Raw genomic sequence first — 18,466 nt, forward strand, 5'->3', positions numbered from 1 at the left:
TGGGCTGGACTCAGACTCCAGTTCCAGGGGAGAGTCCACCTGGCCGCACTGTTTCTGGCAACATGGACAGTGACTCCATCCCAAGGCACCAAAGCATAAATTGCAATGGGGCCAAGACAGTGATCAGGGAGGGGTGGCATCAGACTGCTCAGGACAGTCTCTGGAGTAACTTTAGAGCTAAGCCCCAGCCAGCTGACGGGGGCCTGGAAGGATGCTCTTCAGGGGGCAGCAGCACAGGCTGAGGACTGAGATGGGAACCCCAGAAGTCAGGGTCAGAGCTGGTGGAGTGGTTGGTGAATAAGCCTGGGAGTTGGTGGGCGGGGAGGTTGGGGGTGGCCAGCATGGGCGTCTGAGCAGGGGAAGCCACCTGGGCATGGGGACCACAGGGGGTCAGGGTGCACACATCCAATTGGGGATTGCCCAGGGCCCAGCACAGTCATCTGGGTTCATGGTCCCGGTGAACTTCCTCTCCTGGCCAAAGGAAGAGCTAAGATATGTTGGCCAACATCCGGCTGCTGGTGTGTGAGGCCAGGCACACAGGGGGCCCTCCCTCCTGCCTGGCTGCCAGCCAGTGCACACTGCAGGCCACGGCCAAATCAGGGACCAAGCGCTGGGCGGCATGCATCTGAGTCAGCCCTGGCCACGCAACCTGTGGCCAATGCTACATCACCTCCTCTCAGGAGCATACTTCGCACCCACCATATACCTTCGCAGCTTCCTTTTCAACTCAGCACATCTCGGAACTCATTCCCGTGTCAACTACTTTTCAAACCCTCTATGGGACAAACACAAAAGTGGAGAGAGCAGTGCCACGAGCTCAGCTTCTCGGCATCCACGCGGTCACCTGCTCAGTAGTTGCCGTTGTTTTCCCCCGGGAGTGCTTTAGAGCAGAGCCCAGTTAGACCCCTTCACTCAGGAGTGCTTCTGCTTTCCATCACTTCAGCAATGGGGCTGTGCAGACCTGATGTCAGCCCAGACACAGGATTGCAGGGTGGGGGCCACTCATCCACCCGAGGAACCGGGAGCTGCAGCCACCCCAAGTCACGGGGCTCAGCCCAGATGGGGACAGAAGAAAAGTGATGAGGAAGTAAGTGGGGGCTTCGGTAGTGCTAGAGGCTTTGCCCCCCTCCCCCGTGCCCCTGGAAGGCTGCTTGGAGGAGGAAAGGGCAGAGGCTGGCAGGAGATGCTCAGGTACCTCACCTGGAGGGGCCAGGTCGGGGGACCCACGGGGGGACGCAGAGGCAGCTCGGGATGGAGGACGGGGCAAGCTGGCCCCACTCCCACCTAAGGCCACCAGATGCTCCGCATCCAGGGAGATGAGGGGCTGCGGCTGGGAAGGGCGGTGGGGAGAACATAATGGGTAGTGGGGGGTTGGGGAAGGATGGAGGACCAAGGAGAAGAGAGTGAAGCGCCAGACACTGGCGGCCTGGGAGCCAGATTTCCACTGGGTGAGGGGTCCTGTGGGGCAGGTGGGCCCTGAGAGTCCAGGGCCTGGTCCCGGCATGGCTCCCAGCTCCCCTCTGCCCAGAGAATGTCCCCACTGACCACAGGCATCACTGGACACCACTGCGGGGAAGCAGCAACTTCAAACTTGGTAGGGGAGCGACCCAGGGGTAGCACCTCAAGGCCTGTCCGCAGGCGGGCAGGAAACAGTGCTGGAAACATGCGAGGGGGAAAATGACACCGTTCCCCACCTGACCCTGCCCAGGTCAGAGGTCACTAGGGGCTGCTGATGTCAATGACCTCAGACTTCCACCTCTGTGCCTCCAAACCTCACCCCAGGAGATGTCGGAGCCAAAGAGCTCCCCAAGCCAAGATTCTGGAGAAGGCGGCCCTGGCCAGAACCGTGTGCTTCTGACGCCCCTGCAGGGCAGCTGGAAAGGGGACAGGGAGGCCAAGGCTGGTCCAGCCCCGGGAACAGGGAGATGGCACATGGAGCCCGACAAAGAGCATGGGCTTTATTGGTCATTCATGATTAGAAAAGTGGGTGCTGGGACCCCCGTGGAGGGGGCTGGGCTCTGCCCGGTCACTGCTGGTGCAGGGCATATACAAGGTCTACGGCCCTCACAGGCCTAACTGGCTCCGTTTTGATGGCCACCAAACCCAGGCACTTAAGACCAGAGCCAGTGGCCATCAGCAGGGCCAAAGGCAGTTCTGGCTGTGCAGGGTCCCTGGGTTAGGAAGTGGATAGAGGCTGGGGTCACCAGGGCAACCCGGACAGGGCCCACGGGAGGTGGGGACGCTGGTGCTTTGGGAGAGAGAGAGAGACATCTCCTTGTCCTTCTGGAATGTCCTGAGACAGAGGCTGGCCCTGGTCCCTCATCCAGCCCATCCACGGACCTGCTGTGTCCTTGAGTGGGTTGAGACCCTTCTCTGGGCACAGGTCTCTGTGGCTGTCCAGTTCTGACCCTCTGGGCTATTGTGGCCAGCCCCCATGTGCCAGGAGGGAGCTGCCTCCTGGGAACAGGTGCTGAGAGACAAGAGTGGCCTCCTGCGTGGTGCTTGGCCACAGTCAGAGCAAGGGCTGGTCCGGGGACATGGTGCAGATGAGGCCAGCCTGGGCTCTGGCAGTCTGGGGAGTGCCATGTGCAGGGAGGTGGACACCTCACAGGTATGGCGACTCCTGGGGTCGGGCGGCTGAGTTGCAAGGCAGGCAGCATCCAGGGTTCTGGGAAGGAGACAGAGGAGAGGCTCTGAGCCTGGAAGGAGGGAGAGGAGAGGGTCTGAGCGTGGGAAAGAGGGAGAGGAGAGGGTCCGAGCCTGGAAGGAGGGAGAGGAGAGGCTCTGAGCCTGGAAGGAGGGGGAGGAGAGGCTCTGAGCCTGGAAGGAGGGAGAGGAGAGGGTCTGAGCCTGGGAGGAGGGAGAGGAGAGGGGGAGAGGAGAGGCTCTGAGCCGGCCTGAAAGGGGGAGAGGAGAGAGAAGGAGGAGGTGTGCCTGGAAAAGAGGAGAGAGAGGTCTGAGCCGGAGAAGAGAGCCTGGAAGAAGGGAGAGGAGAGGGGGAGAGGAGAGGGTCTGAGCCTGGGAAAGAGGGAGAGGAGAGGGTCTGAGCCTGGAAGGAGGGGGAGAAGAGGGGGAGAGGAGAGGCTCTGAGCCTGGGAAAGAGGGAGAGGAGAGGGTCCGAGCCTGGAAGGAGGGAGAGGAGAGGGTCTGAGCCTGGGAAAGAGGGAGAGGAGAGGGTCTGAGCCCGGGAGGAGGGGGAGGAGAGGGTCTGAGCCCGGGAGGAGGGGGAGGAGAGGGTCTGAGCCTGGCTGTGACAAGCCCCGAGTGTCGGGGCCATTTGCACACCTGGACTCAGGAAGGAGAAGAGCCTGATTCTGACATGAGAGGTGTCAAAGTACTCCATGCCTCAGTTTCCCATCTGAAAATGGAATGAATATAGTATGGCTGGGTTACTGCCAGGATTTAAAGGCCTGGCCCAGCATGGGGGGCTTGGGTTGGGTAGCTGTGACCACAGCCACCCACGAAACCTGACACCTCTCTGGCTGCTCCAAGCAGGACACACAGCAGCTTTGGCCTCCCAGCCTCTGAGGACAGCCTTAAGGTCCACTGCTGGGTCCCCACGTGGCCCACAGGCCCAGCACCCTCTTCCTGGCAGGCAGATAACCTATGCTTGGGAGAGTTAGGGACTGCATTCAGCACACACAGCAGGTGATTAATAAATGGCCTGGACACATGCCCAAGCCAGGGAGCAGCTGACATCTAGGTGTTCTGGAAGAGGACAACTTAACTACAAACTGGAGGCAGCATCTGGACAGTGACTCGGACCCCACATGGGGGCGCCCAGATCCGGGCCCTTTCAGAAGGGTGACTTCAGGCTCCATGGCCAAGACATTGGGGGCTGGCGTGATCCCACTGGGGGAATGGCCATGGGTGTGGTAGGGGAGCTTGAGAGGCCATGGGCCACTACGAGCAGCGGTCATTCCTAGTTGGCCCCTGTGTGGGGAGGGGCGAGGCCGGGTGGATGCAGGGTGCTCCCAACCCAGCTGCTGGCCCCAGTGCCCCACCTCATCCTCACTATGCCCTCTTGGGGAATTTTTTTTTTTTTTTTTTCCCCGAGACGGAGTCTCACACTGTTGCCCGGGCTGGAGTGCAATGGCGTGATCTCAGTTCACTGCAACCTCCACCTCCCAGGTTCAAGCAATTCTCTTGCCTCACCCTCCTGAGTAGCTGGGATTACAGGCATGCGCCATCACGCCTGGCTAATTTTGTATTTTTAACAGAGACGGGGTTTCTCCATGTTGGTCAGGCTGGTCTCAAGCTCCCGACCTCGGGTGATCCACTTGCCTCAGCCTCCCAAAGTGCTGGGATTACAGGCGTGAGCCACCGTGCCTGGCCTGGGGAAATTTTTATATATCTTTGATACACAGGCACTCTGCCCCAAGAGCACTGCTCCTGTCTACTCTGCCGTGGGCCACCACTGGTGGAGAGATGGCCACCTGCCAGGAGTGCCCACCACTCCCTTAGCAACTCACCTCCACCTCTGCTACAAACCGGAGGGGTGACCCCTAGGCCCGAGGTCGCGGGGACTGTGGTGTGTGGCCCTGGCCTGGCTGCATGGACTTAGTGTGTGTACCATGTGGCCCTGGCCATGGCTGCATCCCAGGCCTTCCTGTGGATCCTGCTCCCAGGCTGTGTCACTGGGCAGACGCTCACCCTCTCCGAGCAAGGACACAGGGAGAGGCTGTGTGTGGTGTGGGAAGTCTTCCTACACTGGGTGCCTCGTCCTGTGGGGACCGCCTCAGTCTGCATCCTGCACACAGCCAGGGTCCAGCGTAAGGCAGGCAGCTAACAGACTCTGCGAGGCCCGGCAAGGGGCAGACTTGAAGAGTCACAGGGGCTCCACATGACAAGATCCTGAATCCCACTGTCCTGGTCAGAGTGGCACAGTGAGGTGGGCATGTCAGGCAGGCAGTCATACCAAGGTCCCTTTTTCTCAGATGAGGGCTTGGAGGAAGCTTCACCTGCTAAGTGGAGCTGATAAGGGGTGCAGAGCCCCTGACTTATCAAGAGAAGCCAGAAACCTTTGGGTTTTGGGTGTTTTTTGAGACAGAGTCTCACTCTGTCACTCAGGCTGGAGTGCAGCAGTACAATCTTAGCTCACTGCAACCTCTGCCTCCTGGGTTCAAGCGATTCTCCTGCCTCAGCCTCCTGAGTAGCTGGGACTACAGGGATGTGGCACCATGCCTGGCTACTTTTTGTATTTTTAGTAGAGACGGGGTTTCACCCTGTTGGCGAGGCTGGTCTCGAACTCCTGACCTCAAGTGATCTGCCCGCCTCAGCCTCCCAAAGTGCTGGGATTACAGGCATGAGCCACTGCGCCTGACCCAGAAATCTTTTTTTTTTTTTTTTTTCGGACAGACATTCTGAATGTATAGAAATCTTATGTTTAAGTGAGTTCTCCAGGATGTTCAAATGGTGGCTCCTACACACATTCCGTCTAAACACTGTGACCACAGGACCCCAGGTGGCCAGCACCAGTGGCAGGGCTGGCCTCAAGGCAGTGGCCAGGCATTGGCCTTGTAGGTGTGGACGAGGATGCCCATGGCCTAGGAAGGTGTCCAAGGCTGGCCGGCCAGGGACTCGCCACACTGCAAGAGCCTCCGACAGCGAGCAACCCCAGGACTGCAGGCCTCGCGCCCCATCTCCCAGCTCACCTGGGTGCCCTACTGCTGGGGTGCCATGTCCATCAAGGGCTTCTGGACCCCGAAGGCCGTGATGAAGATGTTGACTACCACGATGATGAACACCAGGCCTGTGGCCAGGTTGTTGAGGAAGTCCAGCTTGGCGTGCTTGGCCGGGTTGTTAAGGTCGTACTTGACTGTGGGCGAGAGAGGAGTGGATGGTGCCAAGCGCAGCCCAGGCGCAGCACCCCAGCCTGGGACAGTGGAAGGGGACCCACCCCAGTGGTCAAGCTGTCCTGGGACATTACAGGGCTCTCAGTTGCATTTAGGATGAGTTTTGTCACCCAGAGAAAAATACATCTGTTTTGCTGAAACACTGACAACAGCGCCCCTGGCTTGGGCAACCCCACGGTCTATGACCCCACCTTCTGTAGCCCCCACACTTTCCTTATAGGAATTGAAGCTATGGACGTCAACCAAAGGCCAGGTTTGGGCAAATGCACTGAGCCCTTTGCGTGCCTTAATCTAGTGATTCCTGCCACAAACTGCAGTTCTATTATGATGCCTGTTTTATAAGTGAGGCCCGGGAGGTTCAGCCACTTGCCCAAGGTTACGCAGCCATGAGGAGGACCCTGGGCCCAGGAGGTGAGGACTGGCACAGCTGAGGCCATCTCATGGCATGGGTCAACAATAACCCAGTGAAATGCCTGCCCTAATGCCCACAGGCCAGGCCCTGACCCCACTCTGTGCTCTTTCAAAGTGCAGGGTGGGGCCAGGCACGGTGGTTCATACCCATAATCCCAGCACTTTGGGAGGCCAAGACAGGAGGATTACGTGAGCCCAGGAGTTTGAGACCAGCCTGGGCAGCATAGCAAGACCCTGTGTCTACCAAAAATAAAAAAATTAGCCGGCATGATGGCATATAGCTGTGGTCCAGGCTACCTGGGAGGCTGAGGCAGAAGGCTCACTTGAGTCTGGGAAGTTGAGACTGCAGTGAGCTGTGATCAAGACACAGCAAGACCCAGTTTCAAAAACAAAACAAAACAAGGCCGAGTGCGGTGTCTCACGCCTGTAATCCCAGTATTTTGGGAGACTGAGGCCGTTGGATCACTTGAGCTCAAAAATTCGACCGGGCAATATGGCGTAACCTCATCTCTAAAAAAAAATACAAAAATTAGCCCAGCATGGTGGTGAACTCCTGTAATCCCAGTTACTTTGGGGGCTGAGGTGGGAGGATTGCTTGAGCCCAGGAGATGGAGTTTGCAGTGAGCTGAGACTGCGCCACTGCATTCCAGCCTGGGTGACAGAGAGGGACCTTGTTTCAAAAAGCAAAACAAAATAAAACAAAAACCAAAGTGCAGGGCGAGGGGTGGGGGGGTGGGTGCCACTTCCTGGGCTGCATGTCTGGGTGATGAGGGCCAGGAACTCGGCAGCTCCTTGAGGGCCAAGTGTGCGAGGTGGTGGGCACCTGTCCCAGGGGATGCGAACAGATGCCAGCAAGGTGAGCAGGTGGCCCGGCTGACCCCACCCGGGGACCTACCGAGGAAGATAAGCAGCACCCCCACGCCGATCTGCAGCGCAAGGGAGATGGAGATGAGGACCACCAGGGGCACATAGAAGGCGAAGCTGGGGCCCTGTTCCACAACGGCCTTCAGCTGGGACGCGTTGGCCATCAGCAGTGCGATGTCCAGCATGCTCTCAGCTGCGCTCTTCTTGTTGGCGTAATGGTTCACGTTGATGGGCCCGTGCCTCCAGCCCCAGCGGGCCGGCTGCAGGTAAGGGGATGGTTAGCAAGGCGGGTGGGGGAGGGGGCAAGGGCTGTGCCCGAGTCGGGCTCTGGGGGTCACCGGGCCCTGCAGGTGAAGGCTTCCCTTGCCCCCACCTCGGTAAGTGCTCAGACAGAAGTGCTTATTACCCTAAGCAGAGGCTGAGAGAATGTGCTCAGCCTTTATAAAACCTCCCCTAGGAATACAGTCCCGGAGAGAAAGGAAACGACATAGCAACCTCAGCACACGCACTTTGATTTTCCACTGGAAAGCATTGCACGATCCTCCCCCTCCTGCTATAGGCGGGGCTGCTCCTCCCTGCCTGCCCCTACCCATCTGTGCCTCCCGGCCTCCTCTCCCCCTCCCCTCAGAGTCTGAGCTCCTGATGCCAGGAAAGGAAGTGACGTCTGGGCGGACAGATCTGTGCACACTGGCCCAGGCAAGAAACAAATCTTCCTGGGCTGGACCTAAGAGCTGAGATCGCCCCTGCCACCTCCCAACCTCCCAGCCTTGGGGCCCGACAGGCCACTCAGCCTCCAGGCCTCAGCACAGGCCTTGCAGAACTATCCGGCCATTAGCAGCAAGCCTTCACTGAGGTGGGCCACCCAGAGCCCGGCCCCCACACAGCAGACACTCAATAGATGCCTCAGCATACGACATACAGTGGAGCTTAGCTTCCGCATTACTTCTCAGAGTAATAAAATGGGAATGCGAGTTCTGATGGAATCCTCTTTGCCTTAGGGGCCCATCTGGTCAGGGCCCCGTGCAGTTCTCTCAAAGCCCCCAGTGCCTTTCCCTGGTACCAGACACTCTCAAGCTCCAAGGCCCCACACAGAGGCCACTGCTTCCAGGAAGCCTCCCAGGACTTCCCCTGGCAGGACATGGCCCTCTCTCCTGCCACAGGAAGGTCCTCTCTAGGGCTGGCCCTTCATTCCAAGGCAGCCGTAAGTACCAAACTTCCTCTTTCTCTGGAGCAAGAGTCTGCCCCTCTCAAGCTGCCCTGGTGGGGCCCCTCTTCAGCCACTCAGGACAAACCTGCCAGCCCCTTGGCCCGGCCCTTTGTCCACAGGCGCCCCTGAGCTGCCAGGCCCTAGACCACAGCCTCCCAGGACTGGTCACCTGTTTGGAGGCAGCTGTGAGAACCCACTGCTGGCAGCCAACCTCCTGGGGCCCTCTCTGGGAGATCCTGTTTCCAGACTCATGAAAGATGCAGGCCGGGAGGCCGGGGTGCTGCAGGGCCACAGGGAGGGGCGGACACTGGTATCCATCCAGGCCTCAACTTTCTGCAGGCTGGAAACATGCACAGTGAAAAATACACACGGTAGCCAATACAGAACCAGCAGAGGGCAGGGGCCTTGCTTTCATGCTGCGTGTTTTTCAGTTTCATCTAAAATTATGTGCCCAGGAGGAAGAGAGAGTGGGCGTCAGGGGACACTGGCGGGCTCCGCTGCTTACACCTGGGCCTGGGAATTCCAACAATCTGCCTTCAGCATCAGCTGCTCTGTAAGTAGCAAGTTCACGTGGACACATGTGCGCGCAGGGACAGCCGCCTTTACCTGGGCCACCCAGCAGCCCTGTCCCTGGGGCCCTGGTGTGCTCTCGGGTCACTCCATGCATACCCCCAAGCCACTATGGGGTGTCTACTTTGCCTCTCCCACCCTGGGCCTGACACTGCACTCCCTGGGATTCCCCCAGACCCCAGCACAGCCAGGGCACTCATCAAGTGAGAAGCTGTGTTCCTCTCCCATTCTACAGATCAGCAGATTGCAGCTCAGAGGAGGTTTGCCCAGAGCCACCTCCCAGGACTATGTGTCCCTGCCCCACCATTGTCTACTTAGGGGCTTCCTCCCAGGCTGCCCAAGGTCTGGGTGAGGCCAGCCCGGATGTAAGGGCCTGTGCCTGGCACTGAGGTCATCTCCAGCTCTGCTCTTGCAAAGCCGTCCAGTGGGCCACACCCCATCACATGTGTGCTCCGCGAGGTGCAGTGTCTCAGGGGCTGCTGGCCACAGTGGGCATGTACTCCTAAGTTTCACAAACCTCAAGTGCCAAAGTGCCTTTCTTCAAGGCCACCCTTATGCTCATCCGGGTCTCCATCCCAGGACTTGGTGCTGGGAGAAGAAGGCCAAGTGCAGACCCTGTGAGGATTTCCACCTTCCGGGGGCATCTACACATGTATGTGCATGTTCCTAGTCACAAAGACACAGAAACACACATCCCCCAGAAAGACACACATAGACATGTGAGACACACGTGCACACAATATAGCACACACAAATACACATGCACATACATACACAAACTACACGCACACGTACATAAACAGACACACATGCCCAGGCTGTGTTGGCCTCTGGGCAGGAGGAAGAATTCCCTTTTTTTCTGAGCTCTGCAGAACCGTTTAAATATTTCACAGCCATGCGGTCACGAGGAACACTCGGATCCATTAAAAAGCACCATCCGCGCAGAGCCTCCAGCTCCCCAAGCCTCAGCTCTCAGCACCCCCAGCCACGAGGAGCCTGTGCCCCTGCTGTCCTCATGCCCACTTAAGGTGGGTAAACTGAGGCCCAGCAAAGGCGGTTCCTTACCCAAAGCCACATAGCAAGTGAGGGCTTGGCTAGGATTTGAACCCAGGACCTGGGGCTCAGAAGCTCTGGTAGCTGATGCCATTGTCCCCTTAGGGGCTGAACTCTCAGTGGCTCCCTGCTTCAGGCTCCAGCTGTGTAACTTTAGGACAACTAGCCCCACTTTGTGCCTCAGTCTCCCATGTGTACCATGAGGCTGTGGAGCAGATGCCCCAGGATGGCCTCTGAGCCCCGAGTGGCCAGCAAATGCCCTGACCATGCACCCCTGCTGGTGAAGGGCACTTCCAGCCCATCTGGCCATCTGCTTCCTGTTCAACCTGCAGCTAGGGAAGCTTCTGCATGCAGGTCAAGCCCTGGCTCACCACAGCCCAGCCCGTGGCCCTGACGCAAAGCTCCCCCTCCATTGGCCTCAGTCTCCCCCTCCGTATATCTAGGGTTGCACCTGGGAAACTCCCGCTCACCAAGGGAGAGGCTGTGTTCCTCTCCCATTCTACAGACCAACAGATTGCAGCTTGGAGGAGGTTTTCCCAGAGCCACCTCCAAGGACTGTGTGTCCCAAAGCATAGGGCTGCCCCAGGATACAGCATAGCTGGCAACCACCCCAGGCAGCAGGCCACATTGGGAGTGTCATGTGGAGGGGAGGGCAGCAGGGTTGGTCTGCTTCCCTGTCCCTAACCTCGGTGCTCCGGGCCTTGGAGCCCTGGAGCTGGCCACCGCACAGGAGGGTCCCAGGGAGGATGATCCCACTCTCCCCCAGTCCTGGGCACTTGCCTCTATCTTGGGATGGGCCTTAGGGTGGCCGGGGGACCCAGCTACCACAGGTGAGGGAGCCCTGTGGTCCTGACCAGCCAGCAGGAGCTGCCAGGAGCTAAGCCCTGCCGAGACCAGTGCCCATGGCTTGGGCAGGGCAGGGAATAAACACCCTGGTTAATATATTCCCAGGGCCAATGGGACTTCCGCAGAACCTCAGCAGCACCCGGGGCCTGGGGCCAGGCCAGATATTTTTCCTCTGAAAGCTAGGAAGGAGGCTTGGTGAGGAGGTCAGCTCTGTGTTGGGGCATGGCTGGCTCCTCATGCAACCTTCTGTGGACGGTCGGCCTCCCCACTGCAGGCTGCACGTGTTGCGGCTGGGCCACACGGTTGGTCCTAGGGCCACTTCAGTGAGCATCCTCAGCTCAGGAAGGAGGGGCTGGCACAGAAGTGGGATATGAACCAGGCTTGCTGCATCCACGGGCCTGGCTCTGGCCATAGCATAATGGGTGCTCCAGCTCACCCAGAGCTTAGATGGGTGGAGACAGGGTCGGGGGCTGTGGGCCCACAAATGTGGTGATGCATATCAGCTGCCCTTTCCAAGGGCCTGTGACGAACAGGGCTGGAAGCTGCCATAGCACCTCCTTTACCTCCCCAGTCCTGCCTCAACACTGACCACTCTATGCCTCAGTTTCCTCATCTGTAAAATGGGTAGACAAGGATGTGGAAGGGACTGAATGGGGTGGTCTCAGATGCCCCATGGCTGGTGGAGTGCATGGCAGTGGGTGGCAGGGCTGTTCTTCCTTGATGCCTGGCTCTCACTGATTTGAAAGACTCTGCCTCCCCAACCAACTCCACTGACTCAAAAGCAGCTGAACAGGCTCACAAAAGAGTCACGTGGCAAAGAAAGGACAGCCTGGGGCACAGGTTCTCCTGTGCTGAGCAGGACCCAGGGGGACAACAGGGACGAGGTGCCTGCCCTGGGTGCCTGGGGGGTCCCAGTCTAGACCTTGGCTGTTCGCAGCCTGTCCTGCTCACTGGCCCTAACCCTTGGACTCAGCAGGCATTGGCAGATGGTGGGGCAACCTGAAAATCAGGCACCCCTCTTCTCCCCCACCATGTGCTTGGACCTGCCTGGGGCCTCCGGCATCCCTTGTCTGACCCACCAGTGTGGGCATGAGCTGCTGTGCCCATTCCCCAGATGCCACACAGACAGGCAGGGCCTGGCACTGGAGCCCTGCACCGTCTCCTACCGGCCAGCCCAGGAAGCAGGCCCTGAGAGGGTCTCCCAGCTCCATGTCTGTGTTCCTGGCAGGAAACCCCAGCAAGACAGCAGGAAATGCTGGGAGGCGGGGTTCCCACCGCAGCTGGGCCAGGCAGACCCACTTCCCGCAGACTCAGCACTGGCCAGGAGTGGCCCTGAGACCATGTTAGGGTTGCCTTTTAGAACTTGGCCCAGACCCTGCCGGCCTCAGGATCTGCCAGGAAAGCAGAAATGAGGAAATGAGCAAACCTCCTCCTGGGCAGCTGAGGCCATGCACAGCCCAGACGGCAGGTGTACAGGGCACAGCTACCTACCTCCAAAGACCATGCCTCTCGGCCCAGATGTGGCCCCAGGAACCTTCAACCTGCAGGCTGTGAGGGGCAGGAGGGTGTGGCTGGCACCAGATGGCTGTGTCCCAACCCCATCCCCACTACCTCCCTGCCTTGAGACACCTTGGGGATAACAGATTCAGGCCATTTTCACATTAAAATTGTTGTTTACTATTCCTTCTGCTGACAGCCACAAGTGAGCTGACTCAATCCCTGGTCACTGATGGAGGCCCTCACATGAAGGGCCACAGGGGCGCAGGGCACACGGAGTGGGGGAGACCTGAGAGCTTCCCACAGCCGTGGCCCAACAGAGCCCACCCAGGCCAGAGTTCCACGTGTGGCTCCTCCCTGAGCCTCAGCCACCCTGGGAGGTGAGCAGTTGTGCCCCATTTTACAGAAAAGGAAACTGAGACTCTCCTTGGGCCCCACGCTGGGCAAAGTGCTGCCCTCTCCAAACCACTGCCAGGGGTCACCAGTGGGAGAGGGTCTCCATGGCAGGCAGAAGGATGAGGGCGCTGAGTGCTGGCCTGGCTCTAAGCACTTCATATACATCAGCCACTGAGTCCTCACCACCCTCTGCGGCAGACACCGCGATCACACCCATTTCACAGATGAGAAACTGAGGCACAGAGTGCTGACATGATGTGCCCAAGAAACGGAGAAGCAAGGTCTTGAGGGTGGAAAGAGGAACAGGTGTGTTGGGTGGTCCTGGGCCCCCAGGCTGGGTGAGTAGAGCGGCCCTCGAAGTTTTCTACCCCTCAAGGGGAAATGTGCTCATCCTCACACTGGCTCATAGCCTTTCCACAGCTCCCTGGACACCAGACCATGATCAGGCCTGCAAGGCCCCTCCCATCGGCCTGGCTTCCTATCCCCGCACCTCCTACCCGGCCCTCATGTGCTCTGTGGTCCAGCCTCTGAGCCTTTGCTCCCCCTGTTCCCTCTGCCTAGATGCCCTTCCACACATCTCAGAGAGCCAGATCTGCCCACCCGCCTTCCCCGCCCTCCAGGGCTCAGCGCCAATGTCCCCACCTCCACAGAGAGCCTTCCCTGACCACCATGCCCCGCCCCCCACAATGGGCTCCCAGCTCCTAGGGAACCCCATGCTTTGCCTTCGCCTCTCCTGCCCTGTCTGGGCCGGGCTGCTCTCCAACCGCGGCTTGGTGGGGCAGGGCTGTGTCTCCCTCCCTCTGGTGCCCAGAGCCAAGACAGTGATCCGGGAACAAATCCAACCCAATCTCCTCTGGGCCTGAGATGCACCCATCTCAGGAGGCACAGCCTATCCTGCCGCCCGCAGAGGTGAGCAGAGACTGCTCTGAGTGGAGGGCATTGCCCGGGCAAGGTCAAGGGTGGGGGAGGAGCAGTATCCCTCCCTTTCCAAGGCGCTTCCTAGCCACTGCCCTGTTTATTAGCTGACTTGCTTTCCCCACTTCCCTGAAGGCAGGAGGGACCCTCTGTTCTCGCTTTATAAGACCATGTCTAAAAGGCCCAGTGAGGTGTGGTAGCTTCCCAAGGACACACAGAGGAGGAGCCCCCTGCCTATTGCGCCAAAGTGCTCACACACTGGGGCAGGGCCAGGTCGCTGGGGTCTCGCACACCGGTCAAGTCCTGCAGTGCAACAGCTCCTCTCTAACCTAGGGACAAGTGTCCATGCAGCCCCAGGGCCATCCTATCCCGTGGCTCATGGGGCCCCACCTCCCCGAACATGGCCTGTCCCCACAGCACCGGACTAGGACTGTTCACCAGCGAGTGGGCTGAGTGTCTTTGCCCCAGTCTGGTCCACGCCATGGAGAGAGGCCTGGAAAAACCCAACAGGCTGCTGTTCCCTGCCCCCCATCCCTGAGGGGGTTAGAAAAGGAAAGAATGTTCAAAGTAAACAAGTCACCAGAGGGCCATGCCAGGACTTTGCAACAAACACAAGGTGCTCAGTAAGTGCTGAGTCCTGGGATGAAGAATTCTGAAGCGGGACCACTACCAGGGCCTGCCCCCTGCCCACAGCTCTCCCAGGCCGGGCAGGGCAAGCTCTGGAGGGCCTGTGGGGGCATACACTGAAGGCTGTGTGACGTTTCTATTTCTCAAGGCAGGTGAGTGGAATAGGGACCACCGCGGGCCCCAAGTTCCCTCATCAAGGCACGCATCAGATTGTGTGGTCAGCGTGGGGTGACGTAACTGTCTGCATGCGCTGGTCTGGAGCCCGGAGGCTGTGACTCCCCTCCGCCCGCCCCCGGGCAAAGTGCGCGGAGGCGCCGGCACGGCGAGGCTGAAGTTAGAGAGACCCGCGCGAGAGTTCGGGGAGGTCGGGAAAGCCGGGCGCCGGCAGTCCTTAAACCGAGGAGCTGCGCCCAGGCCCCCTCCGCCGCGCAGCCAAGCGCGGGCGCTGCTTAGTGGGGCTGGGGACGCCAGCCGGCCCTGCGCCCCCACGCCCCCACGTTCCGCCCACTTCCCGGGGGTGGCTGGAGCTCCCGGGAGCATCGTTCTGACCCTGATGGGGCGGGAGGGACTTGACCTGGAACGGGACGTCCCCCACCACTGTGCAGTGCGGACGCGGCGCGCACTCCGCCGGGCGCCCCGAAAGGACAGGGCCCGGCAAGATCACGTAGCGGTGAGGAGAAGGTCTTACCAAGGCGTCTGGGGAGCGGGGTGTGCCCGGCGGCAGGCCGCCGTTGAGCTCGTACTCCTCGGTCCCTGAGTCCATGGTGCGGCCGCGCAGGCCGCCAGAATCCGGGCCTGAGCGCGCCCGAGCCTCCGCCGCAGGCTCCAGCTGCCCGCCCGCCCCCGGCCCGCCCCGCGGCGAGCGGCTGCCCCAGACTCCGCCTCCACCCGGGGCGGGCCCGGGGCCTGGAGGCCGTACGCTGAGAGCGCGCAGTTTGGGGCGACCTCAGTCTCTCCGGCCTGAGACGCTCCCGCGGGGCCCCACAAGGGAGGGGGCGCGACGCCGATGGCCCCAGAGGACCCTGCGCTGCGTCTTGCTCTGAACCTCCGTCGCGGACACTTTTAATCCACAAAATGAGGCCAAGAACAGACCTTTCCCTGGCCACCAGGCAAACTGCATGAAAGCGAGCGGGCGTTGCCGCTGGCGCCCACGTTGGGTTTTTCCCAGGCAGTGTTCGCCCTGGGAACCGCAGATCGCTCCAGCACAGCGCCTGCTGCGCCACTAGTAACAGCGTCAGAGAGTCCGGGGTTCCCCTGACTGCGGGCCACGCTGGCACGGGGCTTCCCACTCCCTGACCTTAGGTTTTCCTGCCTGGGAAATGGGGGTTATGAGGGCACAGACTCCTGGAGGGGCGGCGGGAGGCACAAAGGGGATGAACGTGCACTGACTCATGGGCCCATCTGTGCCACCTGTGGCAAGGGGTGGGCTGGGGACAGCACAGTGCCCAGAGCCCTGGCCAGATGCTAGGCGGGCCCCCACCTCTTGTATGATTGAAGTGGTTGTTTGGCCTCTGTTTCTCCATCTGTGCATTCCTTAGCACTTTGCCCACCTGGGGGCCTGGGGGTCGAGAGCATGTGGCGGCCACTCTGGGAGGCCAGGGGAATTCATCCTGACCACAGCATAGTCAGCTTGCGGCAGTGTGGCCACTCTATTTCCAGAAGGGCAGTGGAAGGAAGGCCAGCTCAGACCCCAGGCTCTGTCCGGCCAGACCGCCACCGGGACAGGAGGTAGGAGTGTGTGGACATGGGCAGGGCAGCAGGATTGCGCTTGCCCGGCTTCTCCTAACGGGATCATCCCATGAAGGAGGAGCTGTCGTTGGCTCACTTCACAGCAGAGAAACTGAGGCTCGGGCTGTCACTGCCCCAGCTCTGCCTCAGAGGGGATCTGCAGGACAGGGTCTGGCACTGTGGCCCACGACGGGGATGGTTGCTGTTGTCCTCGCATCATCAGGGCACTGTTGGCACACCTGAGTGTTCACCAGCAGCTGGAAATCCAGCACCATCCATACAAAAAACTCTCTCACAGTATGGGACAAATTCCTATTCTGGGGGATAGTACCGGCCCACAAGGGCTCAATTCCTGGAGGGGCAGAAGTTGGGGGACCACAGAGAAAATACGTCACACCCAGAAAGGGCCCTGGGAGCTGCAGGGGAGCCCTGAGACCTCGGAAGGCCAAGGGCGCATAGAGAGGCCCCGAGGTGGGAGGGGTTGGCAGGTGGAGACCCCATCCTGAGAGTATTCTTTCTTTTGTGCCATGCGGCAGCTCCTGCAGTGTGGTTCATCATTCCCATCCTTTTTTTTTTTTTTTTTTTTGAGACGGAGTCTTGCTCTGTCTCCCAGGCTGGAGTGCAGTGGTGCGATTTTGGCTCACTGCAAGCTCCACCTTCTGGGTTCACACCATTCTCCTGCCTCAGCCTCCCAAGCAGCTGGGACTACAGGCGCCCGCCACCACGCCCAGCCAATTTTTTGTATTTTTAGTAGAGACGGGGTTTCACCGTGTTAGCCAGGATGGTCTCAGTCTCCTGACCTCGTGATCCACCTGCCTCAGCCTCCCAAAGTGCTGGGATTACAGGCATGAGCCACCGCACCTAGCCTTTTTTTTTTTTTTAATATATATGGAGTCTTGCTCTGTCACCAGGCTAGAGTGCAGTGGCACAATCTTGGCTCACTGCAGCGTCCACCTACCAGGTTCAAGCCATCCTCCTGCCTCAGCCTCCCGAGTAGCTGGGACCACAGGTGTGCGCCACCACGCCCGGCTAATTTTTGTATTTTTAGTAGAGACGGAATTTCACCATGTTGGCCAGGCTGATCTCAAACTCCTGACCTCAGGTGATCTGCCCGCCTCAGCCTCCTAAAGTGCTGGGATTACAGGCGTGAGCCACTGCCCCCGGCCCCATTCCCACCTTCTAAGAGGAAGCTGAGAGGGTCGCAGCACCAGTGACAGTTGGGAAATCAGCCTCGGGTTTATAAACCTGCTCTGTGCTGGTCGTCTGAGACCCTCTCCCAGCCTCAGTTTCCTCAGCTCCTGGGGCTGCTGGGAGGACGTGTGGGTGTCAGGGCTCAGGCAGGCTGCAGCGCTGGAGTTCCCTCGTCTGCTCCGTCATCCTCATTTGAGTATGTAGTGTCTGTTTTCCCCACTGTGCTCAATGCTGTTTACCCAACTGTTCTCTGCTGGATCCAACCCAGGACAAGTCTTAAAGGCACAGTGTCCCCTGTGTCCTTTCCATCTACCTTTTTTTTTCTTTTTTTTGAGATGGAGTCTCATTCTATCGCTCAGGCTGGAGTGCAGTGGAGCGATCTTGGCTCACTGCAAGCTCCACCTCCCAGGTTCAAGCGATTCTCATGCCTCAGCCTCCCAAGTAGCTGGGACTACAGGCGCCCGCCACCACACCCGGCTGATTTTTTGTATTTTTAGTAGAGATGGGGTTTCACCGTGTTAGCCAGGATGGTCTCGATCTCCTGACCTTGTGATCTGCCTGCCTCAGCCTCCCAAAGTGCTAAGATTACAGGCGTGAGCCACCGCACCGGGCCCAACCACCTACTTTCAAGTTCTCCAGGAGACCATGAGTGCATGAACTGTCCAAGACCAGTTTCTAGACGCTGACCCTGAGCTGAGGGACATGTCCCCAGGAGAGACACAGAGGAGGGGTGTGGCTAGGAGGAACGGGCTGGCAGGTGCCCCAACAGAGCAGCCCTATGTGTGGGTGGGCGTGCACACACAAACACTGTATATGTATGGAGGCCCCAGGCCTCTGTGGAGGAGCCCACAGGGTATCTCAGCATGCCTCTCTGGTGCCTGGGGAGGCTTGGTGCATCCCTCTCCCCCATCAAAGACTCTAGTGGATTCTTCTGGGGCTGGCGTTGTGTTGAGTTCAGATCTGCCCCTTCTGGCTTGGGATACACTTCCTCATATGTAAAGTGGGTATATGGCAAGATGGCATGTGAGGACCATGGAGGCGTCACCCCAGCCTGCTCCTCACAGTGCCACCTCAAGCAGGTGACTCCATCCCTCTGACCAAGAATGAGACCCCAGTGGGGCAGAGGACAGGCACACCGGAGGCCTGGACCTCCCACTTACCCACTGTCCTAGGAGCTGGGACTGAGCACGGTCTAAGCGACCCCCACCGCGTACTATGGGGAGTACAGTTGTGTCTCTTGGACCTGGGGGAACATGCGGTGAAAGCACCAAGCTGTTGGAAGGTCCGTGGGTCAGATGGACCATGT

At 59.4% G+C, this 18,466-nt stretch overlaps 1 protein-coding gene across 3 annotated transcripts; it reads right to left on the reverse strand.

Moving 5' to 3' along the window:
- Nucleotides 1-1,937: 1,937 nt before the first annotated feature.
- On the reverse strand, nucleotides 1,938-15,199 carry NINJ1 (ninjurin 1). 3 transcript variants are annotated; one of them, XM_032164556.2, is made up of 4 exons: nucleotides 14,930-15,179; nucleotides 7,162-7,390; nucleotides 5,655-5,818; nucleotides 2,527-2,668 (listed from the first exon to the last, which is right to left on the reverse strand). In XM_032164556.2, the coding sequence occupies exons 1-3, from the start codon at nucleotides 15,002-15,004 to the stop codon at nucleotides 5,664-5,666; spliced, it is 459 nt and encodes a 152-aa protein (XP_032020447.1). In that variant the 5' UTR covers nucleotides 15,005-15,179; the 3' UTR covers nucleotides 2,527-2,668; nucleotides 5,655-5,663. The 3 variants fall into 3 exon arrangements, with proteins under 3 accessions (XP_032020446.1, XP_032020447.1, XP_032020448.1); XM_032164557.2 differs by having other exon boundaries at nucleotides 2,616-2,699; nucleotides 14,930-15,190; XM_032164555.2 differs by lacking the exon at nucleotides 5,655-5,818 and having other exon boundaries at nucleotides 1,938-2,668; nucleotides 14,930-15,199.
- Between the last annotated feature and the right edge of the window lie 3,267 nt (nucleotides 15,200-18,466).

Source organism: Hylobates moloch, unplaced genomic scaffold (genome assembly GCF_009828535.3).
Source record: "Hylobates moloch isolate HMO894 unplaced genomic scaffold, HMol_V3 SCAFFOLD_10, whole genome shotgun sequence".
In the NCBI taxonomy this organism is placed as follows: Eukaryota; Metazoa; Chordata; class Mammalia; order Primates; family Hylobatidae; genus Hylobates; species Hylobates moloch.